At 42.4% G+C, this 18,952-nt stretch overlaps 1 protein-coding gene and 1 long non-coding RNA gene across 4 annotated transcripts in view; one reads left to right on the top strand and one right to left on the bottom strand.

Moving 5' to 3' along the window:
• The window catches only part of LOC136349538 (uncharacterized), a 23,011-nt gene extending 8,677 nt beyond the window's left edge, over positions 1-14,334 (bottom strand). Inside the window, exon 1 of the long non-coding RNA XR_010733823.1 lies at positions 13,860-14,334. This is a non-coding gene — a long non-coding RNA (uncharacterized lncRNA). The remainder of the gene's footprint in view (positions 1-13,859) is intronic.
• The window catches only part of Megf8 (multiple EGF like domains 8), a 21,253-nt gene extending 2,301 nt beyond the window's left edge, over positions 1-18,952 (top strand). The window contains exons 4-40 of one of the 3 annotated variants that reach the window (XM_066301142.1): positions 386-543; positions 779-1,029; positions 1,248-1,362; positions 1,503-1,734; positions 1,785-1,999; positions 2,326-2,704; positions 2,923-3,308; positions 3,638-3,892; positions 4,164-4,359; positions 4,471-4,612; positions 4,674-4,930; positions 5,053-5,214; positions 5,482-5,880; positions 5,982-6,245; positions 6,477-6,675; positions 6,761-7,037; positions 7,271-7,535; positions 7,855-7,884; positions 7,944-8,157; positions 8,215-8,348; positions 8,407-8,678; positions 8,736-8,917; positions 8,979-9,123; positions 9,186-9,311; positions 9,440-9,592; positions 9,658-9,827; positions 9,888-9,984; positions 10,045-10,433; positions 10,489-10,705; positions 10,872-11,029; positions 11,086-11,291; positions 15,445-15,658; positions 16,105-16,216; positions 16,591-16,798; positions 16,852-16,999; positions 17,668-18,019; positions 18,692-18,952. In XM_066301142.1, coding sequence (XP_066157239.1) covers positions 386-543; positions 779-1,029; positions 1,248-1,362; positions 1,503-1,734; positions 1,785-1,999; positions 2,326-2,704; positions 2,923-3,308; positions 3,638-3,892; positions 4,164-4,359; positions 4,471-4,612; positions 4,674-4,930; positions 5,053-5,214; positions 5,482-5,880; positions 5,982-6,245; positions 6,477-6,675; positions 6,761-7,037; positions 7,271-7,535; positions 7,855-7,884; positions 7,944-8,157; positions 8,215-8,348; positions 8,407-8,678; positions 8,736-8,917; positions 8,979-9,123; positions 9,186-9,311; positions 9,440-9,592; positions 9,658-9,827; positions 9,888-9,984; positions 10,045-10,433; positions 10,489-10,705; positions 10,872-11,029; positions 11,086-11,291; positions 15,445-15,658; positions 16,105-16,216; positions 16,591-16,798; positions 16,852-16,999; positions 17,668-18,019; positions 18,692-18,861 — 7,849 coding nt within the window. In that variant the 3' untranslated portion in view covers positions 18,862-18,952. Of the gene's footprint in view, positions 1-385; positions 544-778; positions 1,030-1,247; positions 1,363-1,502; positions 1,735-1,784; positions 2,000-2,325; positions 2,705-2,922; positions 3,309-3,637; positions 3,893-4,163; positions 4,360-4,470; positions 4,613-4,673; positions 4,931-5,052; positions 5,215-5,481; positions 5,881-5,981; positions 6,246-6,476; positions 6,676-6,760; positions 7,038-7,270; positions 7,536-7,854; positions 7,885-7,943; positions 8,158-8,214; positions 8,349-8,406; positions 8,679-8,735; positions 8,918-8,978; positions 9,124-9,182; positions 9,312-9,439; positions 9,593-9,657; positions 9,828-9,887; positions 9,985-10,044; positions 10,434-10,488; positions 10,706-10,871; positions 11,030-11,085; positions 11,292-15,444; positions 15,659-16,104; positions 16,217-16,590; positions 16,799-16,851; positions 17,000-17,667; positions 18,020-18,691 lie in introns of all 3 variants that reach the window. The other 2 variants (XM_066301141.1, XM_066301143.1) reach the window with 2 other exon arrangements.

The following is an 18,952-nucleotide window of genomic DNA, read 5'->3' as shown; positions in this document are numbered from 1 at the left end:
CATATCTTCATAGCAGCGACAAAGCATACTGCCGCTGTGGGTATTAAAAATACAATAATATACCTTAGCACTAAGCTATAATAATAAAATGACGATATCATAGGACATAAAATGATTTTCGGATTATTCGCAAGTTCTTAGAGTCATATGGGGATACTCTTTCCCCCTGTATATGCAATAAGAAATGGCAAAGAGCGCTCTTGACAAATGTGTAAAGATGCATACAGGTTGTCATTTTATGGAAGCCCTTTCGTAGGGGCAGAATACCCAGTGGTGTTCTCTCACTTGTAGTTTTTAATTGAAAGCATATTATTTTATATAAAAATGTAACTCATTCATCCTTCCTGGTAATATTTTGTCTAGTTTTTACCCAGTGATCTTTCAGTGATACAAACTACGTGTTGGACGGTTTTCGAGCCGAATACACCATATCAGCCTGTCCTGGAAATTGTACTGGGAGGGGCTACTGTCTGAAAGGAAGATGTGTGTGTAATGGAGCGGAATGGGGAGGTGCAGATTGCTCAAGAAGACTGTGCCCCAATGGTTCGTTTTACTAGAGTAATAGATTTTTAATAATTATTCATAAAAGCACTCACAGTTCAGTCGTGTAATAATACCCAATTTGATCAAAATACATCGATAGAAGTATGGTATACAATCTCATGAATGTTTATTAAATGTAAGAGCCCGTGTTATTACTTAAATATTAAGCTCTTGTGATCCTGCTGCTGAGATCTTTCTCATTTGTAGAGTTTTTAATTTAATTTTCGTGATACAGAATGCGGCCGTCACGATCGGCCTGTTCGTGGTCATTGCAAGAAAGGGCGTTGTCTATGCCGATCTGGATACTCGGGTCGGGCTTGTTCCCTTCCCGAAAGAGATCCTCAAGGGAACCGATGGCATTTTTTGGCCCAGTCGGGAGAGGGCCTTCGGCCACGAGCTGCACACTCGGCGGTCTACGTCGAACTTACAGATTCGTTGTACGTGTTTGGAGGATATGATTTAAATCATGTTCTGGGAGATTTAGTGGTGGGTTTAGATTTTGAGTATAATACTAATGCTCTTCAAGCGAATAAGGTCTTTCCTAACTAACTTTCCTAACTTTTTTTTGAATTAACGAGAGTGAAGGTAGTGTTATAATATAATGTTTTGTGGTAATTCTAAATTAAAATACTGGCAAAATAACAATTCAGAAAGAAGTATTATTTCCTTCAACTTCATTCAAATATTGGGTGCTGAATTTTCAGGTATACAACTTCCAAAGCAGCAGTTGGCGAGATTTAGATGGAAACGAGCTTATGGACTGGGAATCCGTCGATCGGGTTGAACCTTCTGAGGCTGCCGATTTTATTGCGCAACAAGGTTAGGCATAATCGTATCAAATTAAAGTGATTAAGGAAATTCCAATCAAATTGGCCCATAGGACGTGATGGAGTTTCCAAATTTCACATTCCATATGCCAGATATTAAGAAAACACCTTAATTACGTTTCTGTATTTTAGGTTTCGAGACGTTGGGTCTTCCACGAAAATCCTTATTGGGAAACATATTTTATGCCGTGGGTGACAATTCCAGTAGGTTTATGCGGCGACAGAGGCATAGCGGCAGAGGCTCTGGGAGTGAAACACCTCTGGGACCTCCGGGGAGATATGGTCATGCAGCCTGTGCCGTTGCTAACGGCTTTGTGCTATTCGGAGGCAAGCTTGAGGATGGAAGTTTGGCCAATGATTTATGGTAAACATGTTATATCTATTTTTGGATAATGATATATGCGCGTCTCTCAGGTATTATAACGTCCAGACACGTCTGTGGCACTTAAGAGGACAATTTTCTACCGAAAGTCCACCTCCGCTTACAAGACATACTTTGACGTGCGTGAATGACACTATCTATCTCTTTGGCGGTAGTACTCCAGATGGAGAGTTTTCGTCTCAGCTTTGGAGAGTCAAACTAAGGCCGGACGATACTGAGCAGTGGGAGGAAGTTAAGGCTCGAGGAGGTAACACACACCTATGAGATAACCAATTTGAAAATCGCATATTGCATACTTCCGGTAAATGCGAGCCCAGCGTCCTTTAAAATTTTGCATTTATCAGATTGTCAAGAAACATTATTTTGATTTATAATATAAATTCTTTGTTAGTTATGCGATAGTATGAAATAAAATAATAAACAGTGGTCGCCCATTCGATGTTGTTACAGTACTCGTTGGCACTTTGCAGACTCGGCAATTGAAGTTATCTAATTCGTATAAAACTAGTACTGCAACAAGTCACTACGGACTAGACATACTGGACTTCTGACTTAAATAGCTAATTTTGTTAGGAAAGCAGCTGGACATCAGAGTAGTAGCTCACACGACAGTTTACCACAATGCAACGAATTCTTTAATAGTCTACGGCGGAATTGTAGCGGGAGTGGCCCGATTTTCCAAGCTTTCTGACAGAACGTTTGCCTTCCAACTAGATTATAAGCACTGGACTGAAATACATTACACACGAGAACACTTTAGAGATAAATACGTTCCGAGGGAGAGGGCTTTTCATTCAGCTAATGTCTTTGGAAATTACCTCATTATTTTCGGAGGATACTCGCACAGGCATAACAAAGAAGAAATATGTTATGATAATCAGATGTATTTGTACCACTTGGGATGCCACACCTGGGTTAATACAGATATATTAGGGAACAACAACGATTCAAGGTAAGATTATGGTTCGTATGCACCTGTTGAAAGAAATTTATACCCGTCAGCCGATATTTCTTGATCCACCTGGGCTATAATTCGACACCATGTTAGTTATTCTTACCTGTAACAGGTAATGGTAAGTAAGCTGGCTGACGCGGTGGCCTCGTCTTATTTCAGATAAGTTCAGGTTAGTTCGTTCTGTCTAGTTTACATTCTCACTCTTTGTTTGCCAGGTACCCCAAGCAACAAGGTGTATTTGCTCACGCTTCCAGCGTTCGCAATTCGAATACTTTAATCTTGGTGGGCGGTTACCACGGCAACGTAAACAGTGACCTTTTGGCGTGGACTGCACCCTTAGCTTTACGAGGGGTACCACCGAAAGCGTGCACTCTTCATCAGTCATTTGGCGAATGTGCTGCAGATCCGGAGTGCGGATGGTGCAGTGCTGATGAACGCTGTTATGGTAGGACCGTGGGAGCCAACTGCACAACCAACTTACAGACCGCCAGATGTCCAGGCGTGTGTCCGGCGTTGCAGGACTGCCACTCATGTTTGATTCATGGACATTTACATGGTGGAGAGGAGGAAGTGGTAGCCTCTTCCGCGTCTTATCGATTAGGTCAGTGTTTTTTTAGGTCTTTGCGATATTATAATCCACAAATTTTGAATTCGTGTAATATGTTCATTCACCAAAAAAGCACATTTTAGTAATATCATAAAGTCAGCAATTCAGGGTGTCCCAGAAACATTGGCATAAAAGAGTGTGGCGTACTAGCGGGTAAAAATATTATATATCAAGCTTAATCTTTTCGGTGACGATAGAAGATACGAGGCCGGTTAAATTGAGGCAAAATTGCGCATTTAGGGGTTCGATAATACGTAAAAGTAGTGAAGCAGACTATTGTAATAAAAATAATCAACATTTTTAAGCCCGAAATGATCTTTTAGGTCTTGGCGAATGTGCATGGTGCGTTCAAAATGCGCGGTGTCATACTAGAGACGATCCTCATGGAACTTGTGGATCTCAAGTGGACAGTCCTAGCCAGACTTTGGGTTGGTGGGGTTCCCAAGGGCAAGAAATAAAAAAACCGCAAGACTGCGCTAATTTGGATCGTCGACCGGGCCTTACTTACATTAAGTACAATCATCCTCCGAATTACACCCAACCAGACAGTGTGACCACGTTGAATGCAACAACCATTGGTAAGTAATATTGGGCTGAGTGTTTTTTTTTTATATTTAATAGTTGGCGTGTAATTAAAAAAAATCATTGTACGGGGTATGTAGGAGCTTTAAGGTCCCCCACATTACCTAAATTCTTAGTTGAAATATTTTACGACTATAATTTAACACCATTTTACCAGAAGGAAACCATTTTTAACGTCCCCAAAAAAATGTTTGGAACCTCTGGTTCAATTTATTGATTCCTAGACCATAGATGAATCAGTGCGTTCACAATTTACGTTTAATTTAGATTATAACGGGGTCTTAAGCGTTTCACCGAGGAGCGACAGTATTACTGGCAAAATGGTAGCAACCCTAACCGGCTACCTTAGATTACCAGCTGCATGGAGTGAATCGATCAAAGTGTGCTCAAGTTATTCTTCAGCAACTGTAACTCTAGGAGAAACGAACGTAGCGAACTTTTCTACAGAACTGAAGGTTTGTCGGTAAGCACCAATATATCTTATTTTGAGCAATGCTCATTTCACTCCGGCGATCGCTCGGTTCATTTGAAAAGTATAATGAAGTTAGTTGCAGTATTTAAGAATTGTTTTTAGGGATACACCGTGGCCTGAAGGATTACCGGAAGAACGCATTCCGGTTGACTTTCTTAGTATAAAAACTTTAGGACCTTTGTACAATCCCCATCAACTAAGCAGGATGGAATTGCAACATTTTAAGCCCGATGAGACTCCAAAGGTTAGACATTGTTGGTCTCATGCGGGAATGCTGAGTAAAAACGCATACTTTTTGATTAAAGGTGTTTACCTTCGAATATCTGGAACCCTACGCCAACGGATCTTGTTCCCAATATGCAAACTGCTTGCACTGTTTAACGGATTCACAATGCGGTTGGTGTGAACTCACGTCTAGTTGCCACTCCCGCAATGATAATGAGCAAGAAACGTGTAAAATGGACGGCGATTGGCGCTATTTAACTTTGATACCAGGCATGTGCCCGAACTGCAGCAACTTTATAAGTTGCACTTCGTGTGTCCAAACGCAATTATGCGAATGGTAAGTTAGTAATGTTTCCACCAGTATGTCGGACCCTTATTTTTCTATGGGGGATCTAGCAGTACGGTGTGACATCAAAATTTTATATGTTAGGAACATACACAATGTCCCTTTCTCTACAGGTGGGTGGAAGAGGCTCGCTGCACAAGAATGGGGCAGAGGCCGGGATCTGTGGTGCGGATGGAACAATGTCCTACTCCCTGCTACCGAAGGAGCGGTTGTGATGAGTGTTTAGATCAAAAGGGGAGATGCGTCTGGTGTCAGGCTACACAGAAGTGCTTTAGGTAATTAAAATGTTTTTATAGTCTCTCTAATCACTGTTGGCTGTTGTGTTACCGCTTTTTAACAATTTTAACGTTTGTTTTCCTTTAATATTGATACTACAAACATATTCTAATACCCAATGTAAAGGTGCACCTCAACTATCCTGAAATAGCTGTTTATGTAACTAGTTGGGGAATTGCGACAAGATTTAGAGCTAAAAGTTGTGTTATCCTGCGTAACGAACAGTCCAACGTCGTGACCACTATCAACCGATAAATTTGTTCTAGCTTCTCAGTGTACACGAGCGAATACCAGTTTGGGCTTTGTCGCGAGTGGCTTGATCAAGCCTTCCCGTTAATAACCGCCCACGAAAATAGTTCTTTGACTCCGAAACCTCAAGAACGGTGCAAAGCTTGCACGGCACATACAAATTGTTCATCGTGTTTGAGCGCCCTAAGTTGCGGATGGTGCCATGACATCAACAATCCAATGTCAGGGATGTGCGTGAGGGGGGATTTTCAACAACCGCACGTTGAATGCTCCGTGGCCCTTGGAGGGCGCGAAGCTAAATGGGCTTATGCGCAGTGCCCTGACGTCGACGAATGCGGTTTGGGCCTGCACGACTGTCACTCTCAGGCAGAGTGCACTAATACAGATGGGTCATTCAGCTGTCACTGCAGGAAAGGGTAAGTTATTGTGTCTACATCTCCAAATAGTGCGTTGAATACTGCATTAATTGATTAGAATTTTAAAGTCTAATTTGTCATAAAAATATAATGCTCTTCAGGTACATCGGTGATGGAAGATCATCTTGTGTCAGGACCTGCTACAATGTATGCGTTTATGGAACGTGCCAAGGAGAGCCCGATTACAAGTGTATGTGCGACGTTGGATGGTATGGAGACGACTGCTCGAAAAACTGCGGTTGTAACAAGCACTCAGCGTGTCCTGAAGGGTACCAAATTTGTGAGGAGTGTCAGGACAACACGATGGGAAAGTTTTGCCAATATTGTCGGCCTGGCAGTTACGGCAACGCTACAACAGATATTGGGTACGAAGCGATCAGCTGATATCGTGCGGAATCAACTTCGTCCATTACTATTTTTCCACATCATTCGGTATTTTTCATATTTCAAAACATAATTTGTTTGTTGTAAATAGCGGAACTTTTACTCAATTTAACCATCTCTTGCCGTTTCCTAGATATCAATAATACTACTTCAATATCTTGCACATTGACAAAATGTTTTGAACCACTTAAGGAATTTATCATCACTTTTAGATGCAAAAAGTGCGAATGCAATGGACATGGCGATGTAGACAATGGAGAATGCGATATTGAGACAGGAGAATGTTTTTGTCAAGATAATACTGAAGGTCAGCACTGCGAGAGGTGTAGACCGAACTATTCCGGCGACCCTAGGAATGGGCAACAGTGTTATTATCAATGCGAGGCCAGAGGGGTTCTGACCGAACCGAAGGTAAAGTTTTAAATCGCTTTAATTTGTTACATCGCCCTTCGGTCCAGCCTTTGCACTAACTGCGACTTTCAATACGGTATTGCAGGGTCAAGGCATCAGTTCCCTACAAAATTACTTGCCCCCAAGAGGTGGTCCGCCCATCCGCGAGTGTTTGTGGATTATCAAGCCAGATGTCGATTACGGCACACCAATAATTCAGTTACAAATTAATGCCACTCAACTAAACGTAACATGCGGTGAAAACGCCGTGTATGTCTACGATGGATTGCCAGAATTGGTAGATATGGGCAGTCAGAGTGCCTTAACTGCTGTTTTTTGTACTGAGGAAGCTACACCTACAGCCATCGTCGAGTCGAGAACAGGTAAATGGGTTGTTAGTTGGGTATCTTGAGAACCTGTGCCGTAATATTTACGGCAGAGGATCTCAAGTTTACGTAGAGCTGTTACGGCTGGCGTGAATTTTCAATTTTCACAATTTGAAGACAATTCACGCTTTACGTACCCCCAGAAAAGTGCAGATAATTAGCGAAAAATCGTTTGCAAAACGAGACGAGGGTTAGTTCACAACTCGACTCGACTTCTTATGTTATTTCAGGGCACCTCACTGTTCATTACAAACAAGGCCCGCCCAATGAAAGTTTTAGTGCTTTGTATAAGGTATTGAGCTGCGATTCCTGCAGTGCCCCGAGGGTATGTCGCGAGGGACAATGTTTGTGCCAAGAGGGTTTTGTAGGGTCCTTTTGTGAGCAACAAATCTGTCCGGACAACTGTAGTTACGCTCTGGGACGCGGTAGCTGTGACAAAAATTATGGCAGGTGTTTGTGTGCGGATGGCTGGACGGGGCCGGCTTGTAACATAACGTAAGTGTTCTTATTTAGTTTACTTACTTACAGGATGCCATATTCCTGTAAATTTCCTATATCCGGAAGTCGGGATTTTAGTCAGAGGATAAGAACTAACGGCCAGTTTTATAAGTCACGTGTACTTACGGGGTGTCAGTTAAGCATTATAAGTTACTGACAATCAAAAGCTTAACTTTAAGGCTTTTATTTAAATGTTTTTCTTAGATAAATTCAATATTGTTTGCCAATCAGGGCTATCATTTAAAATAATCATACATTTTTCGAAACGTACCTTATTGGTTCTTTATAAATCTTTATTTTTCTAATGCCGCCTCAGGTTTCACCTGTGGACTAGATTCGAATTTTTGTAAGTCCCAACGTCGAGAACTGTGATCACAGTACTCATCTCTTTATAACTTGTCTTAGGGAGACCAAACTGCAACTGGTGTTCATAGAACTCTTCAACACCGAGAGGCTGTCAGATGGCTTTGATCATTTAAGAAAAACCCTTCCGCGTTTCGGCCATTCACTAGTTTCCGATAGAAGAGGTTCGCTGTGGATGTTTGGGGGATACTCTCTCAGCCACGGACCTTTGAATGATATCCGAATGTTTGATACCAAGAATATTAGCTGGATTCAGGTGACGTATCGTCGCTGTTTAGGTTTATTAGAAGTTTTTGATATAATTAAATAATAGGTTACTGTGGAGTCAACTGCAGATGCCAGGATGCCTCAGGGACGGTACTTTCATGGAGCAGACATCGTCCACTCGAAACAATCGATATTTGTTTTTGGAGGATTGACTAAACCTCACAAGAACGTAAAGAACAGGTACTCATTGGTGAACTTTAAATGTTGTTAAATTTATGGGAAGTGGTATTTTTCTCAGAACGCTTAACGATTTCTGGCAGTTTGACATTCAAAATCAACGTTGGAGCGAGGTGGAATCGCCCTACAGTCACCTAAAATCCATTTCCCCGTATTGGACAACAGACAAGTGGCCTCCGACGCTCTACGGACACACGTTAACCTTTTATAGAAATGCAGATAGAGAAGAATTCTTTATTTTAATTGGTGGAGACTCTCCATATTACGGTTTTTTGAACACCGTATGGGAGTATACGATTGAAAGCAATATTTGGAGACCGGTGCCTACTAAAGGTAAGCAAATTTGGCTGTTGTCTGCGTGATAATTTAAATTTCACGCATGCCTCACAGGAAAGGGCCCCCCGGGCATTTTTGGCCACACCACCGTGTTTCATTCCCAAACCAACAGTCTCTATGTATTTGGAGGCTACGTGTATGACAAGCAAGTAAGCGTAATGTCAAATAGTCTCTATCGTTTGGAATATGAGACAAAAACCTGGATTGAGCTAACCGGTAGCAATTTTCGGAATGTCGTAAGTGACCTTTCGATATGTCCTCTTTTGTACATTCCTTTAGACTTGTGCACTGTTTTAGCCAAAGCCGAGATTTTTTCATTCCGCGGTCAGCATCGATCAATACATGCTCGTCTTAGGAGGGCGAATCTTCCCTTGGAATGCTACAGATGCTCTTTACGCCTTTTCGTACACTTGCAACCAGTGGATAAATTTGATGAATAGCGGTGAGTTGGAGAACAGTTACCGTTCAGTATGCATTAAAACGGGACTCTTCCTTTTTTAGCAGTTGAGAAGATAGGCCCTTTGCCCAGACAAACTTATGCCCAAGCAATGACTGTGGAACCCGATGGTGATGCTGCATATGTAATTGGAGGTTGGGGGTTTGACTCTGAGGCTACTGTATTGAAAATTGGTTAGTGCATGAGAAACAGTAATTTCCTTTAAAAAGGATATGTACTAAGGAAACTTCCAACTTTCCCTTTAATTATAAGTTCTGGAAACGATATGCCTTTATAATATTTCTTATCTCTTACTACATAGAATTGCCTGTTGATATCTGCAATCTCTTCTCTACCAAGTCGACTTGTCTAAGGGTACCGGGTTGCGGCTATTGCGCAAATCAACTGAATAACGCCACTATATCTCAGATATGTCATAAAAACACATTGGAGTGTCCTCTTGATAGTGGGAATGGTAAAATGGTCTATATAAAAAAAGTCGGCATATCGACTGTAGTATTCTCTCATTTTATTTCCAAGGATCTCGTCTCTCGAATACCGGACATGTCTGCGAAGGTGCCGTCCAATATCCAAGCGGAAATTGTTCCTCTATCACCGATTGTGCCACGTGTAGTCTCACTCCCGGTTGTGTTTTTTGTAATGGTACCAACTCGTGCGTTACTTCTATGGAGACAGAGTGTGCGTCTCAGGTACGAATTGCTTAAACTAATTACACTACGCGACGTCGTGAACTGTACATATTGGTCTAGGTATGTCCATTTAGTAGATGCGTGGCAACAGACTGCATACAATGCCACCAACTACCTGGTTGCGAATGGAATATTTCTCGAAAGAAATGCGAAGTTTGTAAGTTGTCATTTACACAATGCTCAATGATAAGTTATTGAAGGATTCCTCTCCTTCTAGCTATTACGAATCATGAACCAACAAGTCAGGCAACGCCTATTATAGGCGTCTGCCCTGCGGCCTGCACCTCTCACCAAACATGTGTCAATTGTCTTACGGCCCCGGGCTGCCATTGGTCAACTCATTTGCGTGAATGTATAAGTTCCGCCTCCCAATCCGCTTATTGTGCGGGAGGTGTGTGTGGATTGGTTCTCGAAGAGAACGATTCTTCTCATTGCCCGGAGCCATGTCATGCCTTCACCCAGTGCGCCAGCTGTTTACGGCACGGCCCCTGCGGGTGGTGTGCAGCACCCGGAGAGGGCGGGGAAGGAATATGCGCGGAAGGGAACAGCCAAAGACCCATGAAAGGGGATTGTTTCAAGGTTATGGACGAGAATCAGAACTTGCTGGTAAGTTATATTTTGGTGGCGTGATCGTTATTTTTGCGATTGCAATGCTTCGTAGGAAAGTGAAGCTGAACAAGGCGATATAATTGCAAACGTCACCCTACAATATTCTTGGCACTATGTGAAGTGTCCCAAGGAAAACGAGTGCTTAAATGGACATCACAACTGTGCGGACGAATCAGAGATTTGCGTAGACTTAGACGACGGTTATGAATGCAAATGTGGGGAAGGTTACAAAGCTGGACCTGCAGGGTGCGAACCGGTTTGCTTGCAAGGTGAGTTACATATTTTATTTGCCCGGCGATTAATGGAGACCTTTACTTCATCAGACCTTCTTTTCTTAATATGCTTTTGATGCGCGCGCACTGAGGTCTTTTTTAGTCGTCATATTTTATGTTGGAGCCCCCAAGTAAACTTTTAAATTTCGATGTAACTACACAGGTTGCGTTCGTGGTCGATGTGTCGCACCTTCCCAATGTGAGTGCGATTTCGGATATGTTGGTGCTAATTGCTCCATTCAGTGTCTCTGCAATGGCCATTCGAACTGCGAAGGACCCGATAAGTTGGATTCCTGCATCGAGTGTTATAATAATACCATGGTAAATTAACCGTTTGACTGATACTCAATTTGTACGCAAAATTATGTGTTTTCCAGGGCGACCGCTGTCAATATTGTAAACCATTATTCGTCGGCGATCCTGCCAATAGAACGCCATGCGTGCCGTGCATGGAGTATTGCCATGGCCACTCAACGTATTGTGTTGACCCAGCCGATGGGATTCAACCCAGCGACTATGTCGACAAGGAAACATTACTTGCAACTTTGACTGTAGGGCCGAAGACTGTCGCCCGTTGTTTACGGTATGACCAGTATTTTGAACCAATTGTCGATAATTCAATATTGGTTATTCGGCCTCAAAATGGAGCATTTAACAGAAACTAAGCCTGACAATTTATAGCATCGAAGATGGCAAGTTCGATAACATCATCGAGCTTTAATATTATAAGTTGACGTCGTTGGCATGCTTTAAATGGTCTATGATCGGATAGGTGCCCTCTGTCTCAAATATGGATTTATCAGATTGTTTTCTTTCACATATACATATACAAGGTGTCCCAGAAATAAGTGCCATAATTTGAATCGACAATGGAACTTGTAAAAAGTAACATTATTTTCAAGTAATTTTTTTGCGTAAGAGGCATAGTTTTCCAGTTCAATTCATTAAAAGATTTATTATAATTCCGTTACCCGTTTACGGCATCTAAAATTGTTTATCCTATTTCGGATCCTTCGCACAGAACTTAGCAGAATAGCTTAATACATGAAAAATCGATATTTATCACCGCCTGCCGATGCGTACTAAACAGCCTATAAAAAATAGTCATTATTTTGGTATTTATCATCGCCGAGCGAAGTACCGTACGACTTACAGTGGTTGAAAAAAGTAATGAGACAACAAATATTTTTAAACTGTTTAAGCATTTCGCAGAGAGGTGCAATGGCGTCTTTTAGTTCAAATTTAGGTGGTAAAGTGTTATCGGGTCAAGCTAGGGTGGTAGTCGCAAATGTTATTTTTTATGCAAAAGGAAGCAGCACAAAACAGTCCTGTTAAGGACTTTCAAAAAGTTCAGGAACGCGTAGTCTTAGCGACTGGAGTGAGCATAGCTTCTATAAGACGAATTGCTAAGCAAGTGGAAGATATAGAAGGCTCTTCCACGTGGTTTTCGACGCTTATCATGAAACGACGAAAACAATTCCTAAAATCTAATTTAGACGATGGTGATAAAACAGTACTTCGTCGTTATATAATACAGCTTTATGTTACTGAAAGCGAGTTTCAACTCTTCGCCGCATACATAATAAATTTGTAAAAGAGTACAATTATACAGGCTCGCGAGAAACATTGAGAAATGTTATAAGGAATATGGGACTCCGCTGGAGGACAACGAAAACGAATCGCAAAATTCTCATGGAAAACCCAGACATACAGGCATTTCGAACAAATTTTCATAGATACATGAAACGTTACCGAACAGGACATCTACCTATAATTCACACGGAAGAAACATATATTCATTCCTCACACGCTCATGGAAAAAGTTGGGGGTGACAATTCCAATCGGTGCTTTCAAACACCAATTTCAAAAGGTCGATAGTGAGGGTAGAGGTAGAGGTGATAGTTGTGCTTGCAGGTGGCGAAACGGGCTTTGTGAAGAACGCGTATTTCATATTTAAATCTGGCAACAAGTCCGGCGATTATCACGACGAAATGAATTATACCAATTACAAAAAATGGCTCCAAGAGAAACTCATTCCAAATCTACCAAGAAATGGCGGAGTGGCTCAGAGAGAGAAATATACTATTATTATTTACATAATTTACATAATAAAAGAATTACACATGATATGTTAAAGGCAAAGCTATACAGTTTAGTAAAATTGCACAAACCCTAGTATAAAACGTACGTGATAGACTAATGAATGGCTCAAGCAGGCACGACTTCCTCCTTATCGTCCAGACTTAAATCCCATAGAGTTAGTGCGGGCGTCCTTGAAACGGCACGCGGCCGACAAAAATGTGACAATTTTAATTTTAGAGATGTGGATAGATTATGCGACGAACTTTTTTCTTAATTTTCTGAAGAAAAGCGGAAAAACCATGATGTCAACGAGCGAAGGACATTGAAATTTTTTATATGGAAAAAGCACCAAACGTGGATTTGGTGGTAGAGAATTTAATAGTAAATTCAGGAAGTGATGGCAGCGATGAAATTGACAACACATGGTAGCGGAAAAGAGTTTGGAAACGGTGTATATTGCAGCACATTGATACTCCGGAAAAGAATCTGCGACCCAGTGCGGAAAAATTAGGGATCTTGGGCGGATTTCAGTTCTGCCAGGATAACGATCCCAAGCACAAAGTGAGAATGGCTCTCGTGCAACTGCCCAAAAGCGATCGCAACGCCACCCCAATCCCCAGACCTTAATCCCTTTGAGCGCCTGTGGGAATGTTTGGACAGGGAAGTACGTGTCAAACTTGAAAGAACTGCAAGGGGGCCTGAAAAAGGAACGGGGAAAAACACCACTTGGCTATTTGGAAAAGTTAGTTTCTTCTATGCCACGAAGACTGAGAGCAGTCATAGACGCTGTAGGTGGTCACGCGAAGTACTAAACCAACCATTACTGAGCATCCAGAAGGAAATTTTCCAGTATTTCAGGAGTGTTCGAGTGACACTCATATATATATTTTGAGTTCCTGTTAACCAGGCCTGTTTTTAAGTTATTCATTCCGGGCTTTGGTGTTAATATTTATGTTAATGAGATTCCTAATGTTAATCAAAAAATAATATATCCATAATAAATATTCATTTCCTTTCTCTGTGTATATTTACTAGAAACGTAAGTGTGCAAAAATTAATGTTACTTACTGTATTTAGTGGAAATTGGGATTCACAAAACGAGAACGCACTAACCGACCGACTTTACCTATAGACGGCAGAAGCACAACTGCGGTACGAGCATCGTGAAAGATTACAAGAAATATTTCCCTTTTTATATACACGTGAATCAGCTCGGTGCGTATACAATGTGAGTCAACCCAGGCCGAAATTATTATTGATCTATTACTATTTAGATTCGGGTTTTGCCCGTGGATTTGTAACTTAACAAATCCAACAATTGTTCTCAAAGCATAATTGCTTGAATCGGAAATTTCCTTCTGCCCTCAGTAACGTTTCCCCATCGTTGCGAATCGTTCTGACGGCATTTTCAACGCGTCCTCGTAGTTCCTCGATTGCATCAACTGGAGTAAATTACGCTATCCGTCTCATTTGGCCCCACAAATAAAAATCGCAAGGACCTAAATCTGGAGGTCGATCGGGCCACGCAACAGAACCACTTCGACCAATCCACCCTACTGGGGCGGTGCTCGTTTGACCATTCTCGCGCAATTCGGGCCTCGTGGCAAGGAGCACCGTCACGAAAATACCACGTGTTTCCACGAATTTCCAGCGAAACGTCTTCCAACAAACGATTTAGCTCGTCATTTAAAAACTGTCAATACCTTTTGTAGGTTTATATTTCGTTGGTCCGGGGGTTTTTGTCTTCGCTTTGAAAAATTTACATTTACAAAAAAAACCAAAGGGTCCTTTGCCAAAACAGGATTCGTGGTATTTCCATTAAACGGCAGGTCCGAATCTTAACACGCGATACGTTCGTCGCGATGGGGAAAAGGGCTGAATCCGAAAATTTGAAAATCCGAGATGGCGCCCGTAGGATGAAATAAAGTTGATGATGGTTCCGGAAAGTCGAAACGTCGGATTCCCGATTTGACGCAGTCGTGTTGTCGAGGAGAAGAGGCGACTGCGAAAATGTGCCAGCCACTTTCGATTATCTCTCCAAATGGGGAGAGGGAAAAAGTAAAAACCTTTTTTTGAAATTTTTCCGGATTTTTCCGGAAGTAATCGGAATTTCGTGATTCTCCAAACGGCATCTTACAAAGCTTGAAAATGCGCGATTTTACCGACCTCGTGTCTCCTCGAATGACCCAGATCGCCATGGTTGAGCTCGTAAAACGGACACTCTGTATAAATCCCACGAGCCCGATTTGAATTTCCCCGAGATTCCCCATATGCTAACACCGAATCGGCGCATTCGTTATATGTAAAAAGCGGCATTTTACACGAAAATTCCTCAATATTATCAATTGTAAACAATAAAGCCTTGTGGTGCTTCGGCCTTGACTCCCGGTTAGTAAAAACTACGATAAAAAAAACATCAACAAAATATCCAGTGCGTATTTGGATTTTTTTTTAAATCCATGAGCGGAGCCATAGAGGGGCCTTAACAGGTAAAAATACCGGATTAAAAAAATGACTTATTTGACAGAAGTCGTTGCCATTATACTAAATCACGGCACTTATTTCTGGGACGCCCCGTGTATGGTTTAGATAGTTTAACTTGGCTGCGAGGTTCCTCCATCAATAAACAATGAAAATTTTCCAATATTTTCAGATGTTCCAATAACACCACCGGGGAGAGGTGCGAAAAGTGCATCCCGGGAAATTTCAGGGGTTCGGAAGAGCTGCGTGGCCCCTGTCGGCCCTGCGACTGCCACGGCCACGGGTCAATTTGCGACGCGGTTACCGGCGATCAATGTGACTGTCAGAATAATACTGTCAGCGACGAGTGCGGCCAGGGCAGAAACTTGGCGCAGCCCTGCTGGCAGGTAAGGGCGCCCCACGTTCCGACTTCCTCCATTAAACGTTCCCCCAGTTCCCAATCCTTACTTAACCAAGAGGTGGAAAATCAAATATTCGAGCTTTCTAAGGGTTATCAAACGAAAATTCCGAATAAGGAAATTGGATGAACGCGGCCATATTTTCGAAATTCGTAGAAAGGCTTAGACAAGTTCTTTCGGATACTTCCTAAGTAATGTCAATGGAAAGTCGAGTACTTTGACCGCCAATTGGTGCCCTACGAGGTGAACGCATTTGATGAGGGGGAGAATCACCTTCCTCCACGTTTGATCGATAATAATTCCATCTGCGTGACGTCAAAACGCCCACAAAGAAACTGAAATCAGTCGTTGGAGCGTCCCTGCTTTCAATTACAAATAGTCCTAAGGGACGCTGTTCCTTGGACCACAGGACACATGTGTCTGTTATGTCTTAGGTCCAATGCTCCAGGTGTCGTGAGGGGTTCTTGGGTACCCCGACTAGAGGCCGGCAGTGTTACAGGCAAATGTCAGTTGACAACAAAATGTGTTTCGATGCCAAATCCATCGGTAAGTGGAATGCTGAAGTCAAGTTCTATTTTATTTCATTAAGGGCCAAATTGCTACTATTCAGTTAAGTTTGACACGAAGCCAATTTCCGTAGAGACTAAGTACGGTCCATGTCCACGCTTTATTCCAAAATTTCTCTGGAAATTAGCCGGCAGCTAAAGTTGACAGCTGATGGGCGATGTGTCTCTTAAAGATCAAATCATTAATGCATTATTAGCTGCAACTTCAAGCTAATTTCCACGTAAATATTTAAATTAAATTTTAATAATGGCGAGATTCTTTGTTTCTATGGAAACTAGAGTGGAGTTCAAATTCGAGAGCATATTAGTGATTGGCGCACTATACTAATGCCAAAATTTCATTTAACTTTTCAGATGAATGCAAAAGTCCGAAACCACTGAACCCAGGAGAATTGGTATTCTTCGTCATCCAGCCCCGGTTCATGAACGTAGACATTAGAATCGTCATTGACGTCACATTCGGGAAACTAAATGTTTTTATGAGCACCCATGACGATACTTACGTGGCGTTCCCGAACGTCACCACCGGACTGAATGACATTCGCTTGAATGAGAATTACCGGTTTGGTATCAATAATAGTAAATTTGGACTTTTTTGAACCAGTTCCCTTCTAGGGCCTTTGAAAATGGCACATTGAGATCCGAGGACCTTCACATCAGTAAAGAAGCCACGGGGCTTCGCACCTACATCACGATCGTCCAACCACGAACTATTTTGACGGTTACGAGTCTGGAAGCCCGATTGGTTATTACATTGCCTGAGGTGTGATCCGTGTAAATCATGAGATAGGCTACTGTTCTGACCACTTAGATTATTCCCGGTACTAAGGGAGGGTTTTGCGCTCACAGTTAAAAGCAGCTTTCAAGCATACGCCAATCTATCGATTTGGCTTTAAGCCGAACAACGCTACCTACTGCGTTCTGACGAGTAACGTACCACTAACACATCTAAACGTTAGGTCGGCAAGTACATTTACTGGCGTTGATAAGGCATTTGACAGTGTGGACCACAATGGTCTGCTTTGCGATTTTGACATACTCTAACGCTACTTCGTATAGGCAAAGAGCTATTGAAAAACACACAGCTATGTAGAAGTAGGAGTTGAGGAATTAACCTAACGAAGTGGGAGGAGTCAGTCCGGGCGGGGTCTCCGCTTCGCCGTTTAGATCACTATCGATTCCGCGGCCTCTTTGGCAACGATTTTTTTTTTATGTCACTAATAGGTATATTTGTAATAATTTGGAAACGGTGAGAGATGTGGTAACTTGGGACTGACTTTGCTCACGTCTGCCGGTAGTCTCGCAACCCGCTTGGTCTTTGTTAGAGGCATATTAAACCTTATGCAATCCTTTTCCCGCTTTTCCAATACGTATGTTTTCACTTGACCTAGTGATACCTGTGTATATTACTCACCGGAAAATTACGTTTAGGAAAATCACAAGCTGGAAACCACACGTTTCTTCCTGATCCTGCAGTCGGCCGACGACCAGCAAGCATCCTACGGGGTTGTGTTTTCCCGACAAGATCAGCTTCACATCGACTTATTCGTCTTCTTTTCCGTTTTCTTTTCCGTTTTCTTCCTCTTTCTGGCCGCCTGTGTGGTCGCCTGGAAAGCCAAACAGGCGGCTGATGCGCGACACGCGCGCCGTCGCCATGTTGTCGAGATGCTCCACATGGCCAAACGCCCCTTCGCCTGTGCCACGTTGGACCTCAACACGAGGATGCCCAATGGCAAGAAGAACGCCCATTATGACGTCAGACCCGTTGCCATCGAACCCACAGGTTTGTAGTTTAATCCAAATGCTGGGGGAAACGTGCGAGACAAACACACTTTTTTTGGATGATTTCTGAAGCGAGATATTTGGGTTATTCACGAAGAACTGACTTGTTCTGGTTAATTCGGGATTTCTGCCCAAGTTCAGGCCGCCGCTGCACACTGAACGACCGCGCTTACGTCTTGGTTGTTTACAAGGCTGCAGCTAGATGAATAAACGCTTTCAAAGGCTCCAAAAGTGGCCATTCAGATCTTCCGACCTCAATTTGTCGCATGAGATGCGAAGATCTCAACTGTCTTAACTGAGACATTGTAACGTCTTTTTAAAGGCGCTGTTAACCGCTGTAGCTGCTAACGGAGATGTTCGCTAAATTAACTATTAGCTGACGCGAGAGCGTTTTGTTGTCCTTTAAAGAGGGATCAGCTGTTACTAGTGCGCGTGATCCCGGAAAGATTTTCCTTATCCCATAACCACAAAACGGTTTTGGCCATGCAGAAAGAGTGTGATAGTAAGTGCAATTTCCCGTCTGTGACTAAAGTAATAATTAATTAACGTTCAATATTCTCGACGTAGCGTCCCGAGCGCCGCCAGTGGCGCATCCCTTAAGGGGATGATGCTGATTATATACCAGTAGGATACGGGCCCACTGCTAAACATCTCTATTTTCCGTATTTTATAGGTGATGGCGCAGCCGCCGTAGCGACTGTCTTCGTGAGCCTCCCTGGAGGGCAGAATCTCCCTGTAAAGTTAGCTCTAGCTTCTTCCTTGATATTATTAGTCCGACAATTTCCAACAAGTAGTCGAATATTTTTGAGGAGGCGATCTTTACACGCCATCCCTCCCACCTAGATATACTCATGGCATGTATATGTTTGTCCATATTATTATTATTTTAAGATTTTGTTATTATTTATAAGAATTATACATCTGTTTTTATAAA

Source organism: Euwallacea fornicatus, chromosome 38, assembly GCF_040115645.1.
Source record: "Euwallacea fornicatus isolate EFF26 chromosome 38, ASM4011564v1, whole genome shotgun sequence".
NCBI lineage: Eukaryota > Metazoa > Arthropoda > Insecta > Coleoptera > Curculionidae > Euwallacea > Euwallacea fornicatus.
Note: the sequence above shows the minus strand (reverse complement) of the source record. Positions and strands in the feature narration are given on the sequence as shown.